The sequence below is a fragment of the Nycticebus coucang genome, chromosome 3 (genome assembly GCF_027406575.1).
Source record: "Nycticebus coucang isolate mNycCou1 chromosome 3, mNycCou1.pri, whole genome shotgun sequence".
Classification (NCBI taxonomy): Eukaryota; Metazoa; Chordata; class Mammalia; order Primates; family Lorisidae; genus Nycticebus; species Nycticebus coucang.
Window position 1 is genome coordinate 11457560 of NC_069782.1, and position 21726 is coordinate 11479285.

The window sequence follows — 21726 nt, forward strand, 5'->3', positions numbered from 1 at the left end:
ATGATATGCTGATGTCCTGACCCCTGGTACTTGAGAATGTGACCTTATTTGGAAAAGGGTCTTTAGAAAAGTAATCAAATTAAAATGAGGTCAATAGAGGGGGCTGTAATCTGACTGGTGTCCTTGTAAAAAGGGGGAAGTTTGGACACAGAGACAGACAGGTAGAGAGGAAAAACAAACATGCAGGCAGAAGGCTGTGCAAAGACAAAGGGACCCGCCACAAGCTGAGGGGCCCCGGAAACTGCCAGCACTACGCAAGAAGCCGGGAGGAAGCAGGGGAGCACAGCCTGTGTACCCCTAGCGTCCAGAATGGTGCAACAATAAATTCCTGTTGTGGCGCCTCCGTTCTGTGGCACTTTGTTACGGCCACCGCAGGAAACTCAGACCTTTTGGCCGTGACGGCCTGCAATAGGGCTTGTCAAGCTGTGGAGACCACAGATGCCAGCAGCTGCCCCTATTGGGTGAAACTGCAGAAGACTGGGGGCTGGAGGGTGCGGGAGCCCCATTTCCTTGGCCACATCCCTCCAGAGCCGGGTATCTGGAGTGGAGTTTCTGTCACACGGGAGCATGGGGTGGCTCAGATGCCACAGACTTGTTACTCTTCCTGAGAATAAATGTCTCTTGAATTATGAATAAATGTCTCTCTGTTTGCTATGGGCCCTTAAGATAATTCCCTGCGATTTCAAATAGTTGATTTTAAGTATTTTTGTTTTTTCTATCAATTGAACAGTTGTTTCACTGGGGAGAGGGTCCACCAAGGTCCTCCCAACACCACTGTGGAAGTGACAACTGTGTGTTTTTGAAGGATTGGGATAAAAAGATTAGAATGTACCCATCATGATGCTCCCTCCTCTTCCCCACTGGGACCAGAGTCTTCTTCCCCTTCCCCTGCTGACAATGGAGACTCCAGAACCCCATCTTTCCTTGTCCTCAGAGCAGCAGAAACAGGAAGTCTCCCAGCCCTCAGCACCCAGAAGAGGACTTGGCACTTGTGTGACCCCAGAGGGTACTGGGAGCAGACCCCTTCTGGGAGGCAGGTGGCCAATCCCAGGAAAAGGGAGGGAGGGGCAGAGGGAAGTGGGCAGCAAAAAGGGGCTTCCCCGGGCGGCGCCTGTGGCTCAGTGAGTAGGACACCGGCCCTGTATACCGAGGGTGGTGGGTTTGAACCCAGCCCCGGCTGAACTGCAACAAAAAAATAGCCGGGCCTTGTGGTGGGTGCCTATAGTCCCAGCTACTTGGGAGGCTGAGGCAAGAGAGTCGCCTAAGCCCAGGAGCTGGAGGTTGCTGTGAGCTGTGTGATGCCACGGCACTCCACCGAGGGCCATAAAGTGAGACTCTGTCTCTAAAAAAAGGGGGGGGGCTTCCCCCACCCAGGGACATGGTGAGGAAAGGGATGGCTGGGCTGGTGGCCCAGAGCCAGGGCCCCCTGCCAGATACAAATGGCTCCTAGTTGACACTCATTAGATGGTATATTATTCCCACTTTTCTCTTTCTGCAAAAAGATACCATTTTCTCCAGTCTGGCCCCTCGAGGTGAAATGGTTTATTTAATTCAGAGGTGAAGAAAAGACCCAAACAAGTACAGGCCAAGCCTGGCAGGTCCGTCAGCCTTGGAGCCAGGAAGTCCCTGTCATCCTCTCAGGCTTTTCTGGTCCTGATCTCCTCTGAGGCTCTTTGCCAGGTGCCCCTCATTGCCCCAGGGACAGGGGCAGCTCAGGGCACTGTGTTGTAGACCTTGTAGTTGTCCTTCTGGGTGACATGCAGCTTCCAGGGGAACAGGCGCTTCTGGGAGGGGAGCCCTCGAGCCTGCCGCACCATGACCCCCACGTCCTCATCTGACAGCAGCCGGACCAGATCCCCCTCAGCGTCCCGGTAATTTAGGGCGATGTCCTCCCTCTGGAACTCCCGCCTGTGTGGGAAACGTCAGGGTTAATCAAGGACCTGAGGAGAAACTCAGCGGCTTGGGCCTACGCAGGGCCAGGGAGAGGAGCAAAGAGAGCCTTAGGGCCTGGGTCTAAGAACCAGAAAAGGTCAGAGTTTGACGAAAGCCATTATCATCCGAGGAGTCCCACCTCCCAAGGTACAGACCAGAAAATTGAAGCCCAAAGGAGAGAAGGGACTTTGACAATAACTGATTGTGCTGTAGTGAGAAAGAGGACTGGCTTTGGCTCTGCCCTGGCACAGACAAGGGCAGAGGAAAGCCCTGGAGAGGAGAGCTAGGTAAGCAATGGAGCCATCTGATGTGGGGTGCGGGGAGGCGGGTGTTCTTCCAGCTGGCTGCGATGTAAAACTGGATCTGACCTTCCCAAAGGGAATCCGGCAAAATGGGCCAGAAGCCTAACAGACTCGCAAACACTTTGATCCCAAAATTCCACTTCTTGAAAATCATCACAAAGAAATAATCAGATGAGTCATCCAATAGGCAAACCAAGATGGTCATCACAATATTGTTTATAGTAGTGAAAAAGTGGGAGAAACCCTCAGAGGCCCACAGCAGGGCATGGCTCCAGCCCTCACAGCACGGCCACAGAAGGGCTGGGTGCAGGCAAAGTCATGGTTGTATGTGTCTGTGTGTGGGGGGTGTCTGGGGTGTGTGTGGTGTGTGTGTATGGGTGTGTATAGGGTATATGTGGGATGAGTGGGGCGTGTGTATGTGTATGTGATGTGTGTGTGTGTTTGTGTTGTGTGTGAGGGGTGGGGTGTGTGTACTGGAGAGATCTGAATGTACAGCAAAGAATGAGACAGATAAAAATATGAGGTGGATCTACCTTTTGTACATTCCAACATGATTACCAACATGTCTTGTTCTGCAATGTGCGAGTTTGACTTTCATAGTTAGACACATAATGATACTATCACCATTCTGTAAAATAACTGTCCACCAATCAAAGGTAATGATTTCCCTGATGGTGAAGAACCCACGTCCAAGGCTTCTAGCCAGAGAGACTTGGCTGAAGCCACAGGTCTAAATCTGGACTCATGAATTGTGTGGCCTCAGCCAATCCCTTTACCTCTCTGCAGCCCCTGCTCATCCTCAGCCCCAGCAGGTGATACCACCCTGCATCTAGTAGCTGACCGCTAATCCTTGGCCCTTCTCCCTCTGTTCAGGTCTGGGCCTGCCTCTGCAGCCCCTCACCTCATGAGCTCCAGCAGGTCTTTGAACAGTGGTGTGCTGCTGAGGTCCTCCTCCACCGCAATGTCCCTAAAGGGCAACAGGCCAGGGTGAGGGGCCTCAGGCCAGAAAGAGGGCGTGAGTGAGGCCAACCAGGCAGGGCTGGACCTTAACAGCACTGCGACAGCGCTGTGGTTTGTCTGGAAGGCAGTGGGAGCCATAGGGATCTTCAGTGTTAGGAAGGGACACACAGGTGTATGGAATGGGAGATGGTGGTGGCAGGGACTGGAAGGGTGGGCAGCCCCTCCCACCCGCAGGCCACGCACTTGATGGTGCTGATGGTGTCTTCATAGTAGTAGCAGCGCAGCCAGTTGGTGGGGTCGTCTTCCTCAGGGAAGTCCTTGAGAATCTTTACAAAGGAAAGCGGGAAGATGCCTGTGGCTCCCCGGACAGTGCCCTGAGGAGGAAGAGAAGGGATGTCTGGTGGGCTAGAGGAGAGGTGGCAGGACCACGCTTCAGAACCCCTAGCCCCTTTCCAATGACAGGGAAAGGCAGGGAGGTCTGGGTCCCCTTGCCTAGGTCCCCATCCATCTTAAGAAGACTTATATTTCACTTCTAGAATAGCTCAAGGTCTGAATTTATCATCCCTACTCAGCTGCTTTCAGCTCACTCATCCATTCATTCAATAAAGGTGTTTCCAGCACCTGCTATGTGACAGGTACTAGGCTTTCAATACAGACGGAGTCCTTGTCCTCATGGAGTTTCTGTCACAATGGAGGATGACAGGTGGTGCATGTAAACAGTGACCTCTGTGGGGAGCAGGTGTTAAAGAGGAAAATAGAACAGGGCAAGAAGAGCATGAGGAGTGGAGAAGGGCCTGCGGGTGAGCCCCACTCATTCATTCATTCCACAGATGCCACCGAGACCTTACTCTAAACCAAGTAGCCAGAAATCTCTCCCTCTAGCCCAGGCCTCTCTCCCACATGTCAGACCAAGACCCGGCCACTGCCTGGGCTTTGCACATGGTTCTCTTAACCTTCACAATGACCCTATGGAAGATAATTATGGCATGATTTACATGCCACTTTAGAGACATATAAACCAAGACTCGGCACAGCCTCCTCCCCGCCGCCTGCCCCTCCTCCAGCCTGAGGCCCAAGGCCAGCCAGCATACTGACACACAGGACTTTCCACTTTCCAAAAAACAGGAAGGCAATAAATGTTTCCTATGTCTGGAGAGTGACCCAAAGACCCCTCCGGTGGCTATAAGAGCTGCAAGTCCCTGAGACAGAGCTCCAGGATTGGGGTCAAATTGAAACTGTGAAATCAGCTAGACCAGTCATCACTTGGTCCTCTCCAGCCCGTGGACACCAGGGACCTGACTTGACCCTCAATGGTCTCAAGACCCTTGGAGACTGGCCCTGCCTCTAGTCCTGTCCCAGAATCTCCATCAGACTCCCCCTAAACCAGGAGCACAGAGTCCAAATAAGACCCGATGCAAAAGGCTGGCCTGGCCCGGAGCCTCCAGGCAGTGATTTCCTGTCTCCACTCCCTGAGTCTGAATGGAGTCCTCCTACAGGTCACCAGGGAGAAAGCGGTGACGGAGACAGGCACAGCCTTTGAAGTCTCATTTAAGTCTCCGAAGGACCCTCACACCCAGCCAGGCGCCACACATCCGGGCTCTTGGTATGTAAGCCCTGTACATCTACTGTCTCCTTTACCCCTTCCGGGAACCTGATGAAGAAACATTTACAGAAAAGGAAACCATAGGATTGCACAAGTTTCCAATAGTTCCACTGAGTTGGTTAAAAACAGCGCTAGTACGTGACCAACACAGGCTCTTCATTGCGATCTCTTACTGCTGCTGTCAAGGTGAGGTCAGCTCGTATTACAGACCAGTGGTTCTCAACCAGGGGTGACCTTGTCCCCCTCAAGCAAATATCTGGAGACCTGCATGATTGCTGCAACTGAGAGGTGCTGCTGGCATTCATGGGGAGCCCCGAGATGACCACCCTGCAATGCCCAGGACACCCCCACCACAAAGATTTATCTGGCCCCACACGTCAATAGTGCCATTGCAGAGAACCCTGTTACAGACCAAGAAACCACACTCAGTAGGTTGACTTACTTGCCAGAAGCAACCCATTTGTCAGGGTCAAAACCAAAGGCAGGTGCATGGGCTCCAGAATGTTCTGCTCCTACCACACACCTGCCTCCCCAGTGGCGGTGTTCCCGTAAGCGTCCCTACCTGCCTAGATCTTTAGGATTATCCTGAGATGGCATCTCTTCCCTGACCCCTCCTCAGTCTCTGCACCCCTACCACACCTAAAGCTAGCTCACCTCCACCCTCACCTCCATGCTCACCTCCACCTTCATCTCCACATTCACTTCCAAACTCACGTCCACCCTCATCTCCAAACTCACATCCACCCTCATCTCCAAACTCACGTCCACCCTCATCTCCAAACTCACCTCCAGCCTCATCTCCAAACTCACGTCCACTCTCATCTCCACTCTCACCTCCAAACTCAACCTCTGCCCTCATCTCCATCCTCGCCTCCAAACTCACCTCTACTCTCACCTCCAACCTCACCTCCAAACTCACCTCTACCCTCCCGTCCACACTCACCTCCACCTTCACCTTCAAACTCACCTCCAGCCAGTCTTTGTTAATCCGACTGAGAAGGAAGATCACATCTCCAGCTTTGAAATTCAGCTCCAGCTTGCTGTTCCCAGTGAAGTCAAACACGGCCTGGGGAGGAGAGTAGGGTAAGGAGGGAGGGAGGAAGCATACTGAAGTTCCTTATGTGCTCGGGGGCCCATTTTACAGATGAGGAAATAGGCTCAGGGAGAATGAGTGACTTGTCTGAGGCCATCCTATTTGTTAGCGGAGGAGCTGGGGTTTGAACCCAGGTCTCCCTGACTCCAGAATGGATGCTCTTTCCAGACCTAGTGGGATAAGCACACAGGAAAAGGGTCCAAACTCTCTGGACCAAGCACCTTCCCCAGCCCCAGGCCCCATTGCAGGCTCCAGGCCTCCGATAACCTCCAGCTGCCCTCTGCCAGGGCCCTGCCTTCACTGATTTTTAAGATGCCCATTGAGGCTTCCAGCTCCTTGAAGATAGGGCCTTGTCTGAGTCATCTCTGCTGCTTCTGTCTCCAAGGCAGGACTGGCCCAGCAGCAGCTAACGCAAGCTGGTGGGATGAGCCACAGGTAGACATGGTCTCCTTAGCTTCTATGTGCTGGTCACTTTCCCTTCCCTTGGCTGTACTGGTGGTCCCCATGTCAGAGGTAGAGGCCGCAGTACCCAGAACCATCCTAGGCTCCCAGCAGCGCCCAGCAGGAGGGGCTCAGTGGCCGACAGGTGGAGCAAGGCTGCTGCCCCAGGGGGAAGACGGGGCACCCATACCTCTGCTCTTGGAGCTGCCATGTGGTCAAAGCCAGCACCTTGTGGGGACACGCTCTTGCTGTGGAGAGAAGATTTGAGATTCTCTCTGGGCCCAGCTCCCTGCTTCTCTGCCAAAAGGTGACCCTCACCAAGGGTGGGAAAAGGTGGGGAAGGAGAGGGTGTTAGAGCAGCTACAGTTGCCCCCCTGGGCCAGCAGCTTGTCCCTGAACTCTCACATCCGCCTAGGAGGCGGGATTGCTCTCCGCTCTTTGTGGACCAGAAGGCCAAGGCTCAGAAAGGACCTGGGAAGAGGATACGCTTTAGCTCAGTGGCTTAACTTGCCAGACGTCTCACATTTGTTCTTCCTTCTACTCCCCACAAGCAACCTCTGATGCAATTGTTATTCTAATTTTTCAGCTGAGGAAACTGAGGTTTGAAGAAGTGATAGCTCCAGCTCCAGGACACACACCTGCCAAGTGGCACAGCTGGAATTCAGGCTGCACCTACCTGGTGCACTGGGAGACGCCAGGCACAGAGAGGACTCCCGGAGGTCGGGCTGGGGGAGGAGTGGGAGGAAGGTGGGGTACAGGGGCTCTGTCCTGCTTTTCCTTGGATTCTTAGCAGCAGTAACCCGGACTTTGGAATTCCGGCACGATTTTAGTAGCTTGGATTTTTGGTGATTGCCTTTTGCTTAGAAGGGGGCTAGAAGGGAGGACTGGGCTTTTTGGAATAAAAGAGCAGCAGTGTCGTGGGGAAGCCAATGTGGTACCACCAGTGCCACAGCCAGCCTCGGGGACTGCAGCAAACCAGGGAGGACGCATTCTGGAGGAGCTGGGGGACATTTGTGGATTAAGTGGCTCTTCCCTCCTCTCTGCTCCCCACTCTTTCCGGGCACCCAGAGATCTTGGCTATCCCTAGTGGTCACTGTGGCACCAAACCCTCCAGGGCTGATGTCCCAATGCCCCTCCTCCAGTCCTCACTATCCCATCAAAGCACCCACCCTCTGTCCCTCCAGCCTGAAGCTGATTGTCTAAACTCATTTAATGAAGCAAACCATCCTGGTGTGTCCAGGGATAGAATGGATCTGAGTTCCTTCTCTTTTTCTGGGGAAGAGAGATGACTTTCCAGCAGGGGCCCAGGCCTCTGGCCTGGTGAGCACAGGGGACAGTCACCTACACTTTCCGGGTACGTGGGCGGAGCCTGCGGAGCGCCTGGGGCACCTGTTCCGAGTCGTAGGGTGACTGGTAAAAGAAGATCCGGACGTCCTCGTCCATCAGCACCCAGACAGGCAGACTCAGGAGGCTCTGTGTGGGAGAGGGTGTGGGACGGGAGATGTCAGCTGAAAGACCTGAGCACCCCATCCCTGCCCCTTGGTGTTAGCCCTCCTCTTTCTATTAATGCATCCTAAGCCTGATGCCTGACAACAAAAATAGATTAAAAAAAATAAACTCAGCAGGCTGAAGGTAACACTTCACAAGCTTTGTTCCTGAGTTCAAGGTCAGGAGAAGACACTGGTTTTCGAGAAGTCCCTTTGGAAAGTTCTCCAAGAACAGCAAGGGTGAGGACAGGTAATAGGACCTGGTGGTGACTGTGCCAGGACACACATGTGTCCTTGCCCCATCTCATGATAACCTGTGAGTTAGGATTAGAGAGGTGAAGGGACCTGCCCAGGACCACACAGCTAGTGACAGAGCTGGGACGCCCAGAGCCATCTGCCTTACCGCTTAGCTCAAGGTAAGACAACTGTGTTTCCAAAGTTCACAACAGTTGGTGCCACTGCAGCCTTTAGAATGCTTCCTGGTACTTTATCTCATGTCACATTTGGAGAAACTGAGGTTTGGAGAGGGAAAGTGGCCGGTCTAGGGGCAGAGCTAGGAAATGGTCAGGACTCAAGCCCTAGTCTCCTTGTTCCATTTCGTGCTGGTTACACCCATGCAGGGCCCCTGAAGCTGTGAGGACTTGAGCACCCAGAGCCTGGTGGTGTCCCCACTATACGCTGCTCGGCTCCAGGAACTGTGGGGCTGGCTCTGCTACAGAGGGTCCCATGGCTGCAGCAGGACAGGGAAGGGCCAGGGACTCTATCCCAGAGGAGTGGGGGATGCACAGCCTGGAAAAGCCTGTCATGTGGGGAGAGGCTAGAGCCAGCCTGGCAGGTGTTTAAGGAGCCAGGTGCTCCTGGGACCCAATCCCAGCTCCACCACGCACCAGCTCTAGATGTCCATTGATGAAATGCAGGTGATAATAACAGCATCTCCCACATGGGAAATCAAGTAAGTAAATATATGCACAAAACTTAGAACAGCACCAGACATATAGTAAGTGCCTGCCTAAATTAGATATCATCACTGTTGCTGGTTTGTTTGTATTTTAATTACAACATAGCACAGTAGGTAGGAGCTCAAACCCTGGAGTCACAGAGGTGTGTGTTCAAATCCCTTCCCTCAACCTGACTGCTCTGTGACACTGAGTGATTCACCTGTCTGTGCCTCCACTTCCTTACCTATAAATGGGGAAATAGCATCTAACTCATGAGTTATTGGGGGGACTAAATAAGAATATTCATTTATCCATAAACATGTACCAAGAGCATCCTGGTTGCCAACCCAAGCACTTCGCACGGTTTCAGGCAGTTGTCATTGTCACATGATTCACATTCTTCACGAGGATGGGGTGGAGATCAGTGGGGAGAAATTACAGAGAATCGGGCTCATAGCTGCCCAACAATGGGACAAGCAGGTCAAGGCAGAGTCTGGGCAGAGTGGTAGTGAGCTCCCCATCTCTGAGGGTGTGCAAGCACAGGTTGGGGTTGCTATAGCAGAGATTTCTGCACTGACTAATCTCAGGGATGCTGGGACCCTCTGGTTGCTAAGCCTTCAGTTGTGGAGTGAAGAGCTTCAGCCCCCCATCCTCTCTCCCTACTTTGTCTTCCTCCCTCCGTCCCTCCCTTCAGAGCCCACCCCCAGAAGGACGGTGGAGCCTCAGCCACATGGGAGCAGCTGTCACTGCGCCCCCTTGAGGGTAGATGCCTTCAGTGCAGGCTTCCCTCCCTCCTCTTCTGAGCTCAGAGCCCAGATTTCCCTGCTCTCTCCTCCATCCTCCCACCTCCTGTGCCCTCCTCCCACTCCCTTCATTGAGATCAAGAACTCTCACATCTGAAAGCAGGGTCACAGTTCACAAATCACTTTCACATCCTTTTCTCAAAAGATCCCAACTTTACTCCTGTGAGACCAGAGGGCTGTAGGTGCTGTCCAATTACATAAGTGGGAAAACCAAGGCCTAGAAAGAATGTATGCTCACCCCAAATCACCCAGCCAGTCAGTGTCAGAGCCAAGACCAAAGAGCCTCCAAGTTCAGGGTTCCTCAGCCATGAGGACACCTGTTGTCTATGAGGGGGCTTGCCTCACCAGTTTTCTGTGGTCCACCCAGGTAACGGTGAGCTCACTACCTCATGAGGAGTGCTACACTTTTTCTGGATGGCTCTGATTAATGAAATCCTTTCCTGATCATTTTGACCTCTGCCTCTAAGCTGTTCCTTCCTCTGTGCTCCTATTTCATAGCGACACCAACAGTTTGCAGGTTGGAGAATACACTAGGGAGCCCAGCCAAGACTCCTGAGCTCAGGTAAAATCCATGCTGTGCTAAGGTGAGGGGTGTGTGCTGGCCCAGAGGGAGACCCTCCCTAGCTTGCACAGAGGCCCTGTATGAGTGATCTGTGGCCTCGTTGGTCATGACCTGGGTATGGAGGTGTATGCGTGTATGCGTGAATGCGTGCCTCCAAGTGCCTGTATTCCCACAGGGCAGTGGGTCCCTTGGGGACAGGTGTTGCATCAAATTCATTGCTGTACCCTAACTCCTGGCACAGACATTTGCTTTGACTTGGAACACTAAATAAAGATTTGTCAAGTCAAAGTGCAGCTCCTTGTACCTTCTCTGTTGCTCCTCCCCCAATCCCCAGAACCCAGAGCACACATCATGTTTCTCTCCCCAGGCCAGACCTTTAGGGATTGAAGATGGCCATCCAGCCAAGAGCGGGCCCCTGTGCCCAAAGCCATGCCCCAGGGGTGGTGCCTAAATCCCCACCCCAGCACTCCCCATCCTCCCAAGTGCCGAGAGGTGGCCCGGCACACTGATACCTTCATGTAGGCGTTGAGGGCAGGTATCCGCGTCTCAGCAATCTCCTGCTTCACACCAACATAGACCTTGGCTGAGGAGAGGCAAAGAGCTGTCCTAGCGACCAACCAAAAGATGTGATTCACATCTGGAGAAGGTCTTCTCCAGGAGCCTTGAGGCAGGAGCACGGATGGAGCCATTCCCCTAAGCCTGAGACCCATCTGGCCCCAATGTCCACAGGGCAGGCAGTGGTGGTATCTGGTGGTGGCAGGAGGGTCTGAGCTAGAGCTAGATATTTGGGAGTTAGTAGCAAGAAGGTGACCCCAAGCAGGGGTCAGCTTGCCCAGTTGTGTGTTTGAAAGGAGAAGACAGAGGCCTGTGTCTGTCCAGAGAACACACACCTTCCAAGGAGCAGCAGAGAAGGTAGACTCAGTAATGGGGAGGTAAGGTGGGAAGGGAATTGGGAGACACTGGTGCAAAAGAGGGATGCAGAAAACTCAAGGGAGGAAGGACCAGCGGTGTGAGGATGAGACCAGAGATGAGCCCACAGAAGCTGGAATTGGCTGGTCACACCCAACCCACCTTACCCAGAGGAACATTGTCAGCTGAGCGGCCAGAGGGAAGCCAGGCCGAGGGGTGGAGGGGAGGAGGGCGATGTGAAGGTGAGACTGTGAATGAAGATTTGTTGTCAAAGTATTAAAAAAGCCATCTCTGAGGGCTCTGGGGACACAGAGGCTCTGGGAGAGGAAAGCGGCTGTGTAGGAGCTTAGCAGGGTGGGTCATTATAGCAGGGAGAAGGCGACTATGCAAGGAAAATGAGGGGCAGATTGTCCGGGAGAGTCTGCAAATAGAGGAGGTCCCAGGTGGAGAGGTTGGCTTAGAATAGGCAAGACCTCTTGATTTCCTTGGTAGGACTAGATGAGGAAGAACATAGTCATATGCTGAGATGGGGGGTGCGGGTTAGAGGGGGATTGGGGGCAGAGGAGAGAGAGAGGGAGAGCAAGGGAGAGAGGAAGAGAGAGAGTAAGCGTACACAAGCTTGAAGAAGGGACAGTCAAAAAGAGTCCCCGAGGTTTGAGGAAGGACGATAAGGGTCCCCGTTTTCCACCTGTAGAGCATGGAGGGCCCTGCTAAGACCACCTCCTTATAACACTCCCATGATGGGAAGTTCCCTCCTGTGGGCTGAGGCTGTTGGGGCGGGAGCTGAGGTGCACTTAGGACAGAGTGGGGATTGAAGGATGGGGAGGTGTGAGGGGACCATTCCTGGCAGGATGGGAGTGGGGAGAAGGGGAGCCACAGAGACTGGTGGGAGCTCAGACTGGGGAGTGAGAGGACTCCTGGAAGGAGGCAGAGAGAGGCTGGAAGATGGTGTGTTTAAGATGCTCGGGCACCCCGTCTGCTGTGCTCCAGACTGAGGCCTCCTCAGTGGTGAATGGCAGGAGCAGGAGGCTGTAAACATCACAGAAGGCCAAGGGCTGAGCAGCTGGAGCTCTTGGGGTAGAGGCAGAGGGGCAGATGGAGCAGGGAGGGCTGGCAGAGCTATCCCTCCCCCCATGGACTAAATGCATAGTATTCACTTAGGAGCTAGAAGGAAGGGGGTCAGGGTGGGTCCTACCTGGGAGCACAGGCAGGCTGCAGGTCAGGGGGCTCTTGCTCTCTGGCCCAAAGCGCTCCTCCAGCTTGCTCTGCAAGGTGTAGAACTGGCGATAGCGGCGGTAGATGAGGTACTTGGAGCCCCCTTTTGTCTTCACCTCGATGACAAAAACCTAGGGATGACAGAAAGTAGGCAGGAGGCTCAGAGGTCAGGGGTAGAAGGCAAAAGGAAAGGGGAAAGGTCAGAGGTCAAAGGCGTAGCACAGGGCTTCTCAGCCTCAGCACTGCTTGGGGCTGGATGACCCCTTGCTGGAGGCTGTCCTATGCATATGGCAGGTGTAGCAGCAGCCTTCGCCTCTGCTCACCAGCAGCAGCCCTGTCCCCAGAGGCAATAGTCAAAAGGTCTCAGGATATTGTCAAACGTTCTCTGAAAGGTAAAATCAGCCCTGTTCAGAACATCTGAGATAGAACTTAAGAGATAAGAGAGCCAGAGATGCCGAGGTTGGAGGGTAAAAGTTGAGAGGTCAGCTGGATGGAGGTTCAGCAGGCAGAGGGTGAAGGACCAGGGGTCTCTCTTACAAAGTGGCTGGTGAAGCCTCTCTTCTCCTCAATGTCGGCGATGTTGGCTGAGATGGCAACGTCATCTGGAAGCTGTTCAAAGTCACTGAGGGAGGCCAGAAAAGAAATCCTGGTTATCACCCTGACGTGAGCCACGGGCCTCTGGGAGGGAGGTGGTGTGCGAAGCACACCGATGGTGTACCCGGCATTCCTCCTCCAGCAACCCTCCCGTGCTGGGCTCAGTCACTGACAATGATAAACACGGAGATAACAAGACGCAGATGAGGCCTTGCGAGGAAAGGCTTTGAAGCTGGGAACCACATATACACAGTCATATTATAGCCTAAAAAGCCTTTTTTGCAAGTGCATCGAATCATCCAGGAACTAGGTATCAAGCCCCTCCTCCATCCCAGGCTGTGTCCTAGGCCCTGCATCACAGTGGTAATGGGGTCAACACGCCCTGGACAGGGTACTGTGGGAGCCCCACAGAGAGAAGGACTAATTATGCCCAGGCTAGGAAAATCCTCAAAAAGAAGGTGACACGTGAGCTGGGAACCCACTGGGTAGGAAACCAGGGAGGGTCCTCTGGGCAGTGGGAGTAGCATCTCCTGAGGGGTGGGCCCGGGTCTTGTGCAATCTGAAACTGAACAGGCAGGGAGGCCAGTCTCGAGGGCCAAGTCAGGAGTTTCTACAGGCAACAGGGAGCGATGCAGGGATTTGGGAGAAAGTAAGACCCTATACAAGCCTGGTTTTAGGAGGCCAGCCCAGGAAGCCATGTGGAAAGGAAGGAGCTGTAGGGACAGGCACAAGGACCATCACCCTTGGCAAGCACTATTAGCATTTACTTGGCCCCTGCTTCTTTCTGGTGCCAATTTTCTTCAGAGTCGCGATGTGCTATGCCCCAAGGTGATAGGTCATGGTTGGTCTGACCCAAACATAATGATCTTGCTCCTGTTTCCCAGCCTCTCTTACAGTTAAGAGAAGTTCTGGCCAATAAGACACGAGAGGAAACCTGACACAGAGGCCTCGCCAGAGCATCTCCTTTCCTGATCCTGAGTGATGGACAAGAGCAGCACAGCTTCCTCCCTTGAAGGCAGCCTTGAAAGCAACTGTGACATCCGGATCTGTAGTAGCCATATTGCATCCATGAGATAAAAACATGAGGAAGACCAAAGGATTCTCTGGGGTGCTGGGCCTGAAGTCACTAAGCTGCAGATCAGCCACAGCCTACATCTGGGCTTCTTGTTATGTGAAAAAATAAGCCCAGTTTTCCTCTGTTTCCTGCAGTCTGATGCATTTCTAACAGACATATGACCCATTTGCAAGTTGTTCCTAAGTTATGACCAGCAGGCACTGGGCACTGTTTGGATGTGGGAGTGAAAGAAAGGCCAGTATCAAGAGTGACATCCATACTTCTAGGCAGTATGGGGAGCAGGGGCAGGGTTGATGGACTCAGTTTGAGACATGCTAATTTGAGAGCCTCCTGGGCATACAGGTTGGCAGGCAGGGGAAAGTCTGTACAGCTCTGGAGCTCAGGATAGGGGTCTTCAGTCTCAGCTGGACTGGGAGAGGTAAAATCCATCTATCTGCCTGAGGCTTGTGGCTAGGACTCCCAGTGAAAAGCTATCAGCAAGCTGAGAAAGGGGCTGAGAAGGACAGATAGGGGAAGAGAAAACAGATAGCCAAGGAGAGGGAGTGGGGGCAGCCAGGGGTCACTGGGTCCAGCCGCTTGTAGATGGTTAAAGAACCAAGAAGCAGTGGGGATTCTTCCAGTGTAGCAAATTAGGAAACAGGGTGAGGGCAGGGACTGCTTGTCCAAGGGCTCAGAGCTGGCTGGGACTTCAGAAGTCTACACACCCTACGGCGGGCCATGCTGGTCCCTCATGACCTGGGATCCTGTGGCTGCATCAGAACTCAGGAGGCTGCCACCCAGGGGTGACTCAGGGCAGCAGTGGGCGGGCAGAGGAAATCCCCACAGCCCAGCTCCAAAAGCTCAGTAGCTGCTGGCCACCTCCCCACTCACTTTCCCCACGTGCATGGTGACACCCCTGGGAGAAGCTTCCTCCTGCACTTTCTCCCCTGAGGTTGTAAATGTCATGGGTAGCTTCCTCTGCAGTGTGATTGGCGGAGGAGGGTAGGAAGGAACCTGGGGGGGAAGAAATGCCCCAGGCAGGGAGTCAGGCAGGTTGGGTAATAGGAACTATGCACCAGGGGCTCTTCTAAGACAAGGTCATAAGGCACAGATGAGGGTCGGAGAGGTCAACTAACTTGCCCAAGTTAAGTTGGGAGGCTGGGATTTGAACCCCAGCAGCCTGGCTCCAGAATTTTGCTTCCTAACACTGGCTTCTAGCAGAAACTGTAGCAAACCCGCATGTATCACAGACATTATTCCCAGCCCATCAGGACACATGTACTTCTTGGATCTCATGGGAGAAGAGGCGCAGGACACGGAACAAACAACTACATCATTTAAATGGTCACAGAGCTATGAAGGAAAATTACATGGCATTTGAGCTTCAAGAGGAGTTTGGCCCTTGTTACAGTCCCTCCAAGAATCAATATTGCAGCAAAAGGAGAGGCAGGGAGCTGACACGTGTGCAGCAGAGGCCCATGTGTCTTTAGAGGAGAGCAGGGCATCCTCAGGCTGAGGGCAGTCAGGGAGGTGCCAGTGGTCAGTCACAAAGAATAGTCAGCCACAGATGGTGGGAAACCCTCTCGGGCAGGGGGACGGCAGGTGCAAAGCCCATTGCCACACATGAAGGCACATTCCTGAGGACACGTTTATGAGGATACATTCGAGGACCCGTGGGAACTGGGCTCGCTCAAGCATGGTGCATGGGGTGGAAAGTGACCAGAAGTGAACCTCAGAGAGGTAGAGCCCATGCAGGAGACCCTCTGTGCCTCATGGAGGGGCTGAGTCTCTCTAAGGTGGGGGTGCCAAGAAAGGGGGTTGAACAGGGTCATCGCCAGCAGATGGTCTAGGGACAGGTAAAGAAAGGTCTAGAAAGGGAAGGGCTGGATTCCCCTGGGAAGATTCTTCTCTGTGTGCTGGCTCCTCCCCGCTTCCAAAAAATGGGGACAATATGTTTTTGGGTGGTCATGAGGTCCCTAAAATCCCCATGAGGGCAGGGACTCTGCTCATGCTGCGTCCCCAGTGCCCAGAACAGGGCCTGAAAACACAGTAGGCGCTCACCATGTGGCTGTTGTCCCCATTTATGTTTAGTGAGGCCTCTGGTAGGTAGTGTAAGAGGGCCCAGGTGGCCAGCAGGGGTGGGCAGGGAGGCTGCTGCACAGGGATGGGGGAGGGGGTGCAGGAAACCCAGCTTGCAGTCACATGGAGTAGCCCCTTCCTCGGAGACTGCGCCCAGGCCTGCTGGGGGTTGCCTGGGCCCAGTGCACATTTGGCTGTTCATGTAAAGTCCACTTTGGAGTCGAGACCGAGGCCGGCAGCTGTAAGGGCCCTTGGAGAGCAGCTAGTTCTACTTTCACAGCACCTTGCGCATAGTAGGTGCTCAAAACAGGCCTGTTAGAACCGAACTTGCCACCCTCTGGCAGCCCTCTACATCACTGGATGTCTCAGGGTGCCAGAAAGTCCTATCGTGTGAATCTGCTCCCTCTCATCATGCCCTGTGCTTTGGCCTCAAGCAGAGCACTCCAGGCCTGCTGTCAGGGAGGCACTTGGGGTGTAGGAGTCCACCGGCCCCAGGATCTGGCTCAAAAGCCCCACCAAGGGGTGGCTCTGCCCCCTCTGGGGTCAAGACTGCTGCTCATCAGAGACAGGAGTGGGAGGGAGGGAACACAGTCCTGCTGGCCAGACCTTGACATCATCTCCTGAACCCTCTAAACCCAAAGCAGGAAGTGCCCCCAAGCCTCAAACAGCTGCTGTTGCAGGAAGATTGGAGTTTGCGTGTCAGGCCTGGTTATGAGAACTTGTGGAAGAGAGTCTTACCAAACTCATCTGGCCCCCAGCACCACCCTCTGTGGCTCAGGAGGGCCATTCTGACCCCCTAAGTATTTGCTTCTGCTGCTTCTCCTCACCTCTACACACAGTCAAGACTGCACTCTGACCTTCAGCCTCTGGAGATTCCACCGCGGGTTCTACCTCCAGCCCCCAGCTCCACCACAGGCCCTCTGCTGCCCACTTAAGGCCTAAACCAGCCTGACCCAGCTCTCTCTGCTGGCTTCCACAGAGTGAATAGAGGCACCCACTGCCAGATGTCAACTGCTGTTCCAGTCCAGCGGGGTAGGAGCCATGCTCTGTCCCTGAGGCCCCTGCAGCTCAGAACACAGACCTGATTGCTGAGGAAAGTCTAAAACGTCTTTGCTGAGAGATGAGGCTAGGCCCCGCCTTGTAGTCACTCCAAGTGACCCTGAGTGAGCCCTTTATCTTCCCTAGGCCTCAGTTTCTCCATCTGTGCAATGTCAAGGTTGGACTAGAGGAATATAGGGCATTTTTTCCAGCTCAAAAATCCATTCACTCATTCATTCATTCCTTCAGGAACACGTATTAGGCACTGACCCTGTTCTACATCCCACGGATATAGCAGTGATCAAAAAAAACAAAAGCCTTCATGGAGTCAAGGATAGAGAAAAATAAAAAAATTGAGTAATAAAATTATGCCAGTAATAAGAGGACTATGTATAAAATGGAAACAGGGTGAGAGATCACAGAGCAATGAGGTAAGAGCTGTCAGGGAAGGCTTCCTGGAGGAGGTGGCATTTGAACCAAACCTGAATAAACAGGGAGAACAATCCAGATTCTGTGATTCAGTTTGAACAGAAGATGGAAAGCCATTATTGACCATAATGTGGGTCCAAGAGCTCCAGCCTCGGACTTACAACACTTGTGTTCCCATCCAGACTCTGTCGCCCACTTGGTGTGTGGCCCTGAGTATGTCACTCCCCTCTTTGAGCCTTGGTGTTCTCATTTGTGTCTCTGGGTGGTAAGCCACAACTCGAAGGTTCCTTAAAGCAGTTCTGAGAGTCTGCATTTCTGAGTATTTGGATTCTGACTCAACCCCAACCTCTGTTGATGATAAGGGGCTGCAGAAAGGCTGAGAAGGCTGGGAGCATGGCAGGGGCCCAGGGAGACTACAGCCCGGCACTCACCTCTCGGCCCGTAGCTGCTGGGCCAGGGCCATGGTGGGAAAGGGTCCAGGGGTGCAGGTAGAGGGTCTCACCCAGGCAGGTCCAGGCTGAGTTCACCTCTCACTTCCTCCAGGCACCCTGCCCTGCGTCCTTTCTCAACTTGTGGTCCTGGGAGTCCCCAGGAGCTGCCTTGAGGGAGGCTCACCCTGCCTTCTCCATTCTAGAAGAGGCTCCTCCTCCAGCCCCTGTGTCTGGCCTGTGGCCCACACTTCCTCTTTCCCCACCTCCCAGCTGCACAGCAATTGAGGAAGTGCCCACCCTCAGGCACCAGGTCTGCCGGAGTTCACTTCCTTGATGCCCATCCTTGCAGCAGAAGGAGAGGCAGGGAGCTGGCGCGTGTGCAGCAGAGGCCCACGTGCCCTTAGAGGGGAGCAGGGCATCCTCAGGCTGAGGGCAGTCAGGGAGGTGCCAGTGGTCAACTCCCAACAGTGCCAACCCTCAACTGGGCATCAGAAGCTCCCACTCCATCAGAGGTGGAGTTCCACTGCTGACTCAGCCACCAAGGGGCCTTGTGACCAGGGGAGTCACTACTCATCCTCCGGCCCATCCAACCCAACCCTCACTCCCTCACTGCCACACCTTTGCCCAAGCTCTTCCCTAGGCCTGGAAAGCTGGCTTTCATCTTGCCTGTCATCCCTGAGGCCAAGTGCAAATGCCACCCCCTCCAAGAAGCCCCCCTGGCTTCCCTGCTCTCTGTTGTAGTAGTGTGCGAAGGTTGGTTCGTGCTCCCATCTTACCCTTCCCCTGGCACTCTGGGCTGACATTTTCTCATCCCTAGACCCCCGCACCCAGCCAGCCCTCTCTGTGGGGCTGCCACCTGATAACATTCTCCTGCTTAAACTCTTCAACTCTTCATCCTGCACACAGGAGAAAGTCCGAACGCCTCGTCCTGTCTGCCTCCGAAGCCCCTGAAGCCCCACAGTCTTCCCCTGGCCTCTTTTCCATTTCTAGAATGCTCCAAGATGCCTAACCCTCAGGGTCTTTGTGCATGGGTCCCTTCTGCTGGAATGCCCTCCGCCCTGACCCCTCACCCTAAACGAAGGCCCTCCCTACCATCTCTCACAGGTCCCTGCGCTGTCACTGCAGAGCTCTGGTAGCTTCCTACTTGTTTGTGTATTTACACACCGAGCGGCACCTGGTGGCTCTGCGGCTCCTCCTAACACCAGGGCTATTTGATTCTGAGCTCTCCCAGAGGAAGTCCACAGGAGGAAAGGGCACGGCCACCCCAGGAACTCCCAACAGGGCACACACGCACTCACAGGCTCGTATTCGCGTCACGGGCTCGTATTCCTACATCACAGACGCAGAGAAAGACCTCAAAGTGTGAGATGAGGAAGCAGCCGTGCCTTAGGCGTTGATGCACGGGCCTTTCTGACAGGCAGGCGCTTCTGCTCCCTCTGCTCCAAACCCAGGCCATATTAGCAGCCCCAGAACTAGGACCGGGGTCTGTGGAGCAAATCCTGGAGCCAGGGTCTCTCACTTCTCAGACAAAAGGACCAAAACAGGAGCTATTCTCAGGGTGCCCAGAGCTGCCTCTCTCCAGGAATGGAGAGCAGCTGGAAGCTTCATGCTCTCCTTTGAACCTTGTCCCTGCTCTACCCAGCCACCGACGGGACCTGCTGCCCCAAATTGAACTGAGGGTGGAGCCAGAGTCCCCAGGATGGAACGTGCTCTGGGCCCAGTTGCGCAGCCCTGGTGCGGCAAGCATCTCCTTCATTTCATCCAGCCAGGCCAGGGACAGGGGCTCTTCTGAAACCAGGATCCTTTAAGGGTTCTTAGGATGAAGAGACAAGTCAGAGAAAGAGGAAGGGACAGAAAAAGAAACCTGGAGAGATAATCGCAAATTCTTCCTTGAACAAGGCATTTAGAAGACAGATGTAAATCAAGGAGGCAGGGTGAACAGAAGGTGAAATTTCCCATCCTACTCCAAACATGAAAAAAAAATGCTGGATGACATGTTTGTTTGTTTGTTTTATTATTATTATTTTTGGCCAGGGCTGGGTTTGAACCCGCCACCTCCGGCATATGGGACTGGCGCCCTACTCCTTGAGCCACAGGCGCCACCTTGGATGACATGTTTTTTTAAGTATTTTAAACATCCAAATCCCAACTCAAAAAAAAAAGTACCATTTGTAAGGTTCTAAGACAGGGACCAGGGACCAATTCTAGAGAAAGGGGCTTGTAGCCCAGTGTCCATGGGGAAGCCGAGAATGGATATACAGGGCCGGGACTAAGATTTTAAGGCCGAATTTGGGACCGGGTCCAGGCTATAGGACCTGCTGTGGGTGGAAAGTCAAATCTGAGCTCCCAGTGTGAAGTTGGGGTCAGAACTGATTAAGGGAACAGAGTTCTCAGCCGTCAGCCTGGCGTCACAGTAGGAGAAAAGGGCCCACCCAGGCTGTGAGTGGACCGAGGGGCGTGTGGAGCAGATTAGAGCCGTAAGCCATGAACTAGTGTGAGGCCTGGATATGAGCTCCCCGTGCGGTGCGCAAAGCCTAAGCTGAGGCATTACCTAAAAAAGGTGTTGAGGGGGTGGTGCCTGTGGCTCAAAGGAGTAGGGTGCTGGCCCCATATGCCTTCTGGAGGTGGCAGGTTCAAATCCAGCCCCGGCCAAAACTGCAAAAAAAAGGTTTGAAGGTAGGAGTCTGCTGGGCTGCTCTGTGAGCTCACAAACCAAAATTCCAAATCCTTCAGAGGACATTTAGGCTGTCAAACAAGGTTCACAGATTCTTCAGACGCCCAAGAATTTATACCAGAAGAACTAGAAATAACGCAACAAGGAATCAGGCGAGTCACTGCTGTCTCAGAGCTTCCTATAAAAGGGATGATTAAATGAGAAACAGCTGGACAGGCTTATTCGTGGCAGGTGACTGTAAGTACCAAGAGACGCAAGCCGCTAGCTACGAGGAACAAGGCATTGGCCTACAGTTGGTCAGAGAAGACAGGAAATGGCAAAACAGTTTTAGCAAGAAAGCGTGATCCGGAACCAGAGGGTGATTGTGTAAATAGTATGGGTAGCCCAAGTGTATGATTGAAAGCCTAGGCAAGTGTGTGTTTGTGCCTTAAAAAGAGCATAGCATGTGTATAGCAGTGGTACCGTACGGCAGAGTGTACTTAGATGCTTGAATCTAGGCAGGCACAGAATGAGGCGAGCTGGTGTGGCCTCTCAGACCCTTTGTTTACTCATCTGTAAAATAGGCTTACTTAATGGGATTATGGTAATAGTTAATGAGAAAAGTGCCCAGACATATGGGCATTTCTTGTTCTTTTTCATAGTTTTCCATGTGGGTATCTGTACACGTGTGTGTGTGTGCGTTTCATGTGAGACATGTAAGCCCTCAAGTTCAACTTTGCAGAGTTCTTCAGGTCTATCTACCCATATCCCCGTCCTCAAACCAAGAAATTGGCCCTGGTTCAGCCACCAGGCAGCCACCTCTGCAATGGGGGGACAACAGTGTCAAGGGAAGAGCCTGGAGCCTGCCTGTGGGGGGGCCAGCTCTTCCCCTCCCCTACTCTCTCCCTTCTGTTCTGCTGAACATGGCTATTTCTCTAGCTTCTTAGACATAGGACATTGCTGCTAATTTTATGCCCGAGCTCTGATATGGTGTAATTTGAGGCCAGACACTCTGTCAGCAAAGGGCTCCCATCCTGCTGCAGCTGCGGGTCCTGTGTCTTCTTTCCCAGGTTGGGGCTCCTGCTACTGCTGCTGCTGGGCGTGGGGGGCGCAGAGGAATAGCCTAGAAGAGGAGCCAAGCTCTTCACACATTCCATTAAGCAAGTGTTTACTGAGCCCAGAAATGGGTAGGTACAGAGAAAT

General features: G+C 53.4%; 1 protein-coding gene across 1 annotated transcript; it reads right to left on the minus strand.

Annotated features, from left to right (window-relative positions):
• Nucleotides 1-1508: 1508 nt before the first annotated feature.
• NCF4 (neutrophil cytosolic factor 4) lies at nucleotides 1509-18085 on the minus strand. Its single transcript, XM_053585170.1, has 10 exons — nucleotides 17871-18085; nucleotides 12783-12867; nucleotides 12226-12376; nucleotides 10634-10704; nucleotides 7677-7804; nucleotides 6522-6579; nucleotides 5765-5863; nucleotides 3438-3568; nucleotides 3136-3201; nucleotides 1509-1908 (listed from the first exon to the last, which is right to left on the minus strand). Exons 1-10 carry the CDS (start codon nucleotides 17900-17902, stop codon nucleotides 1713-1715), a joined length of 1017 nt encoding a protein of 338 aa, XP_053441145.1. The 5' UTR covers nucleotides 17903-18085; the 3' UTR covers nucleotides 1509-1712.
• Nucleotides 18086-21726: the final 3641 nt, after the last annotated feature.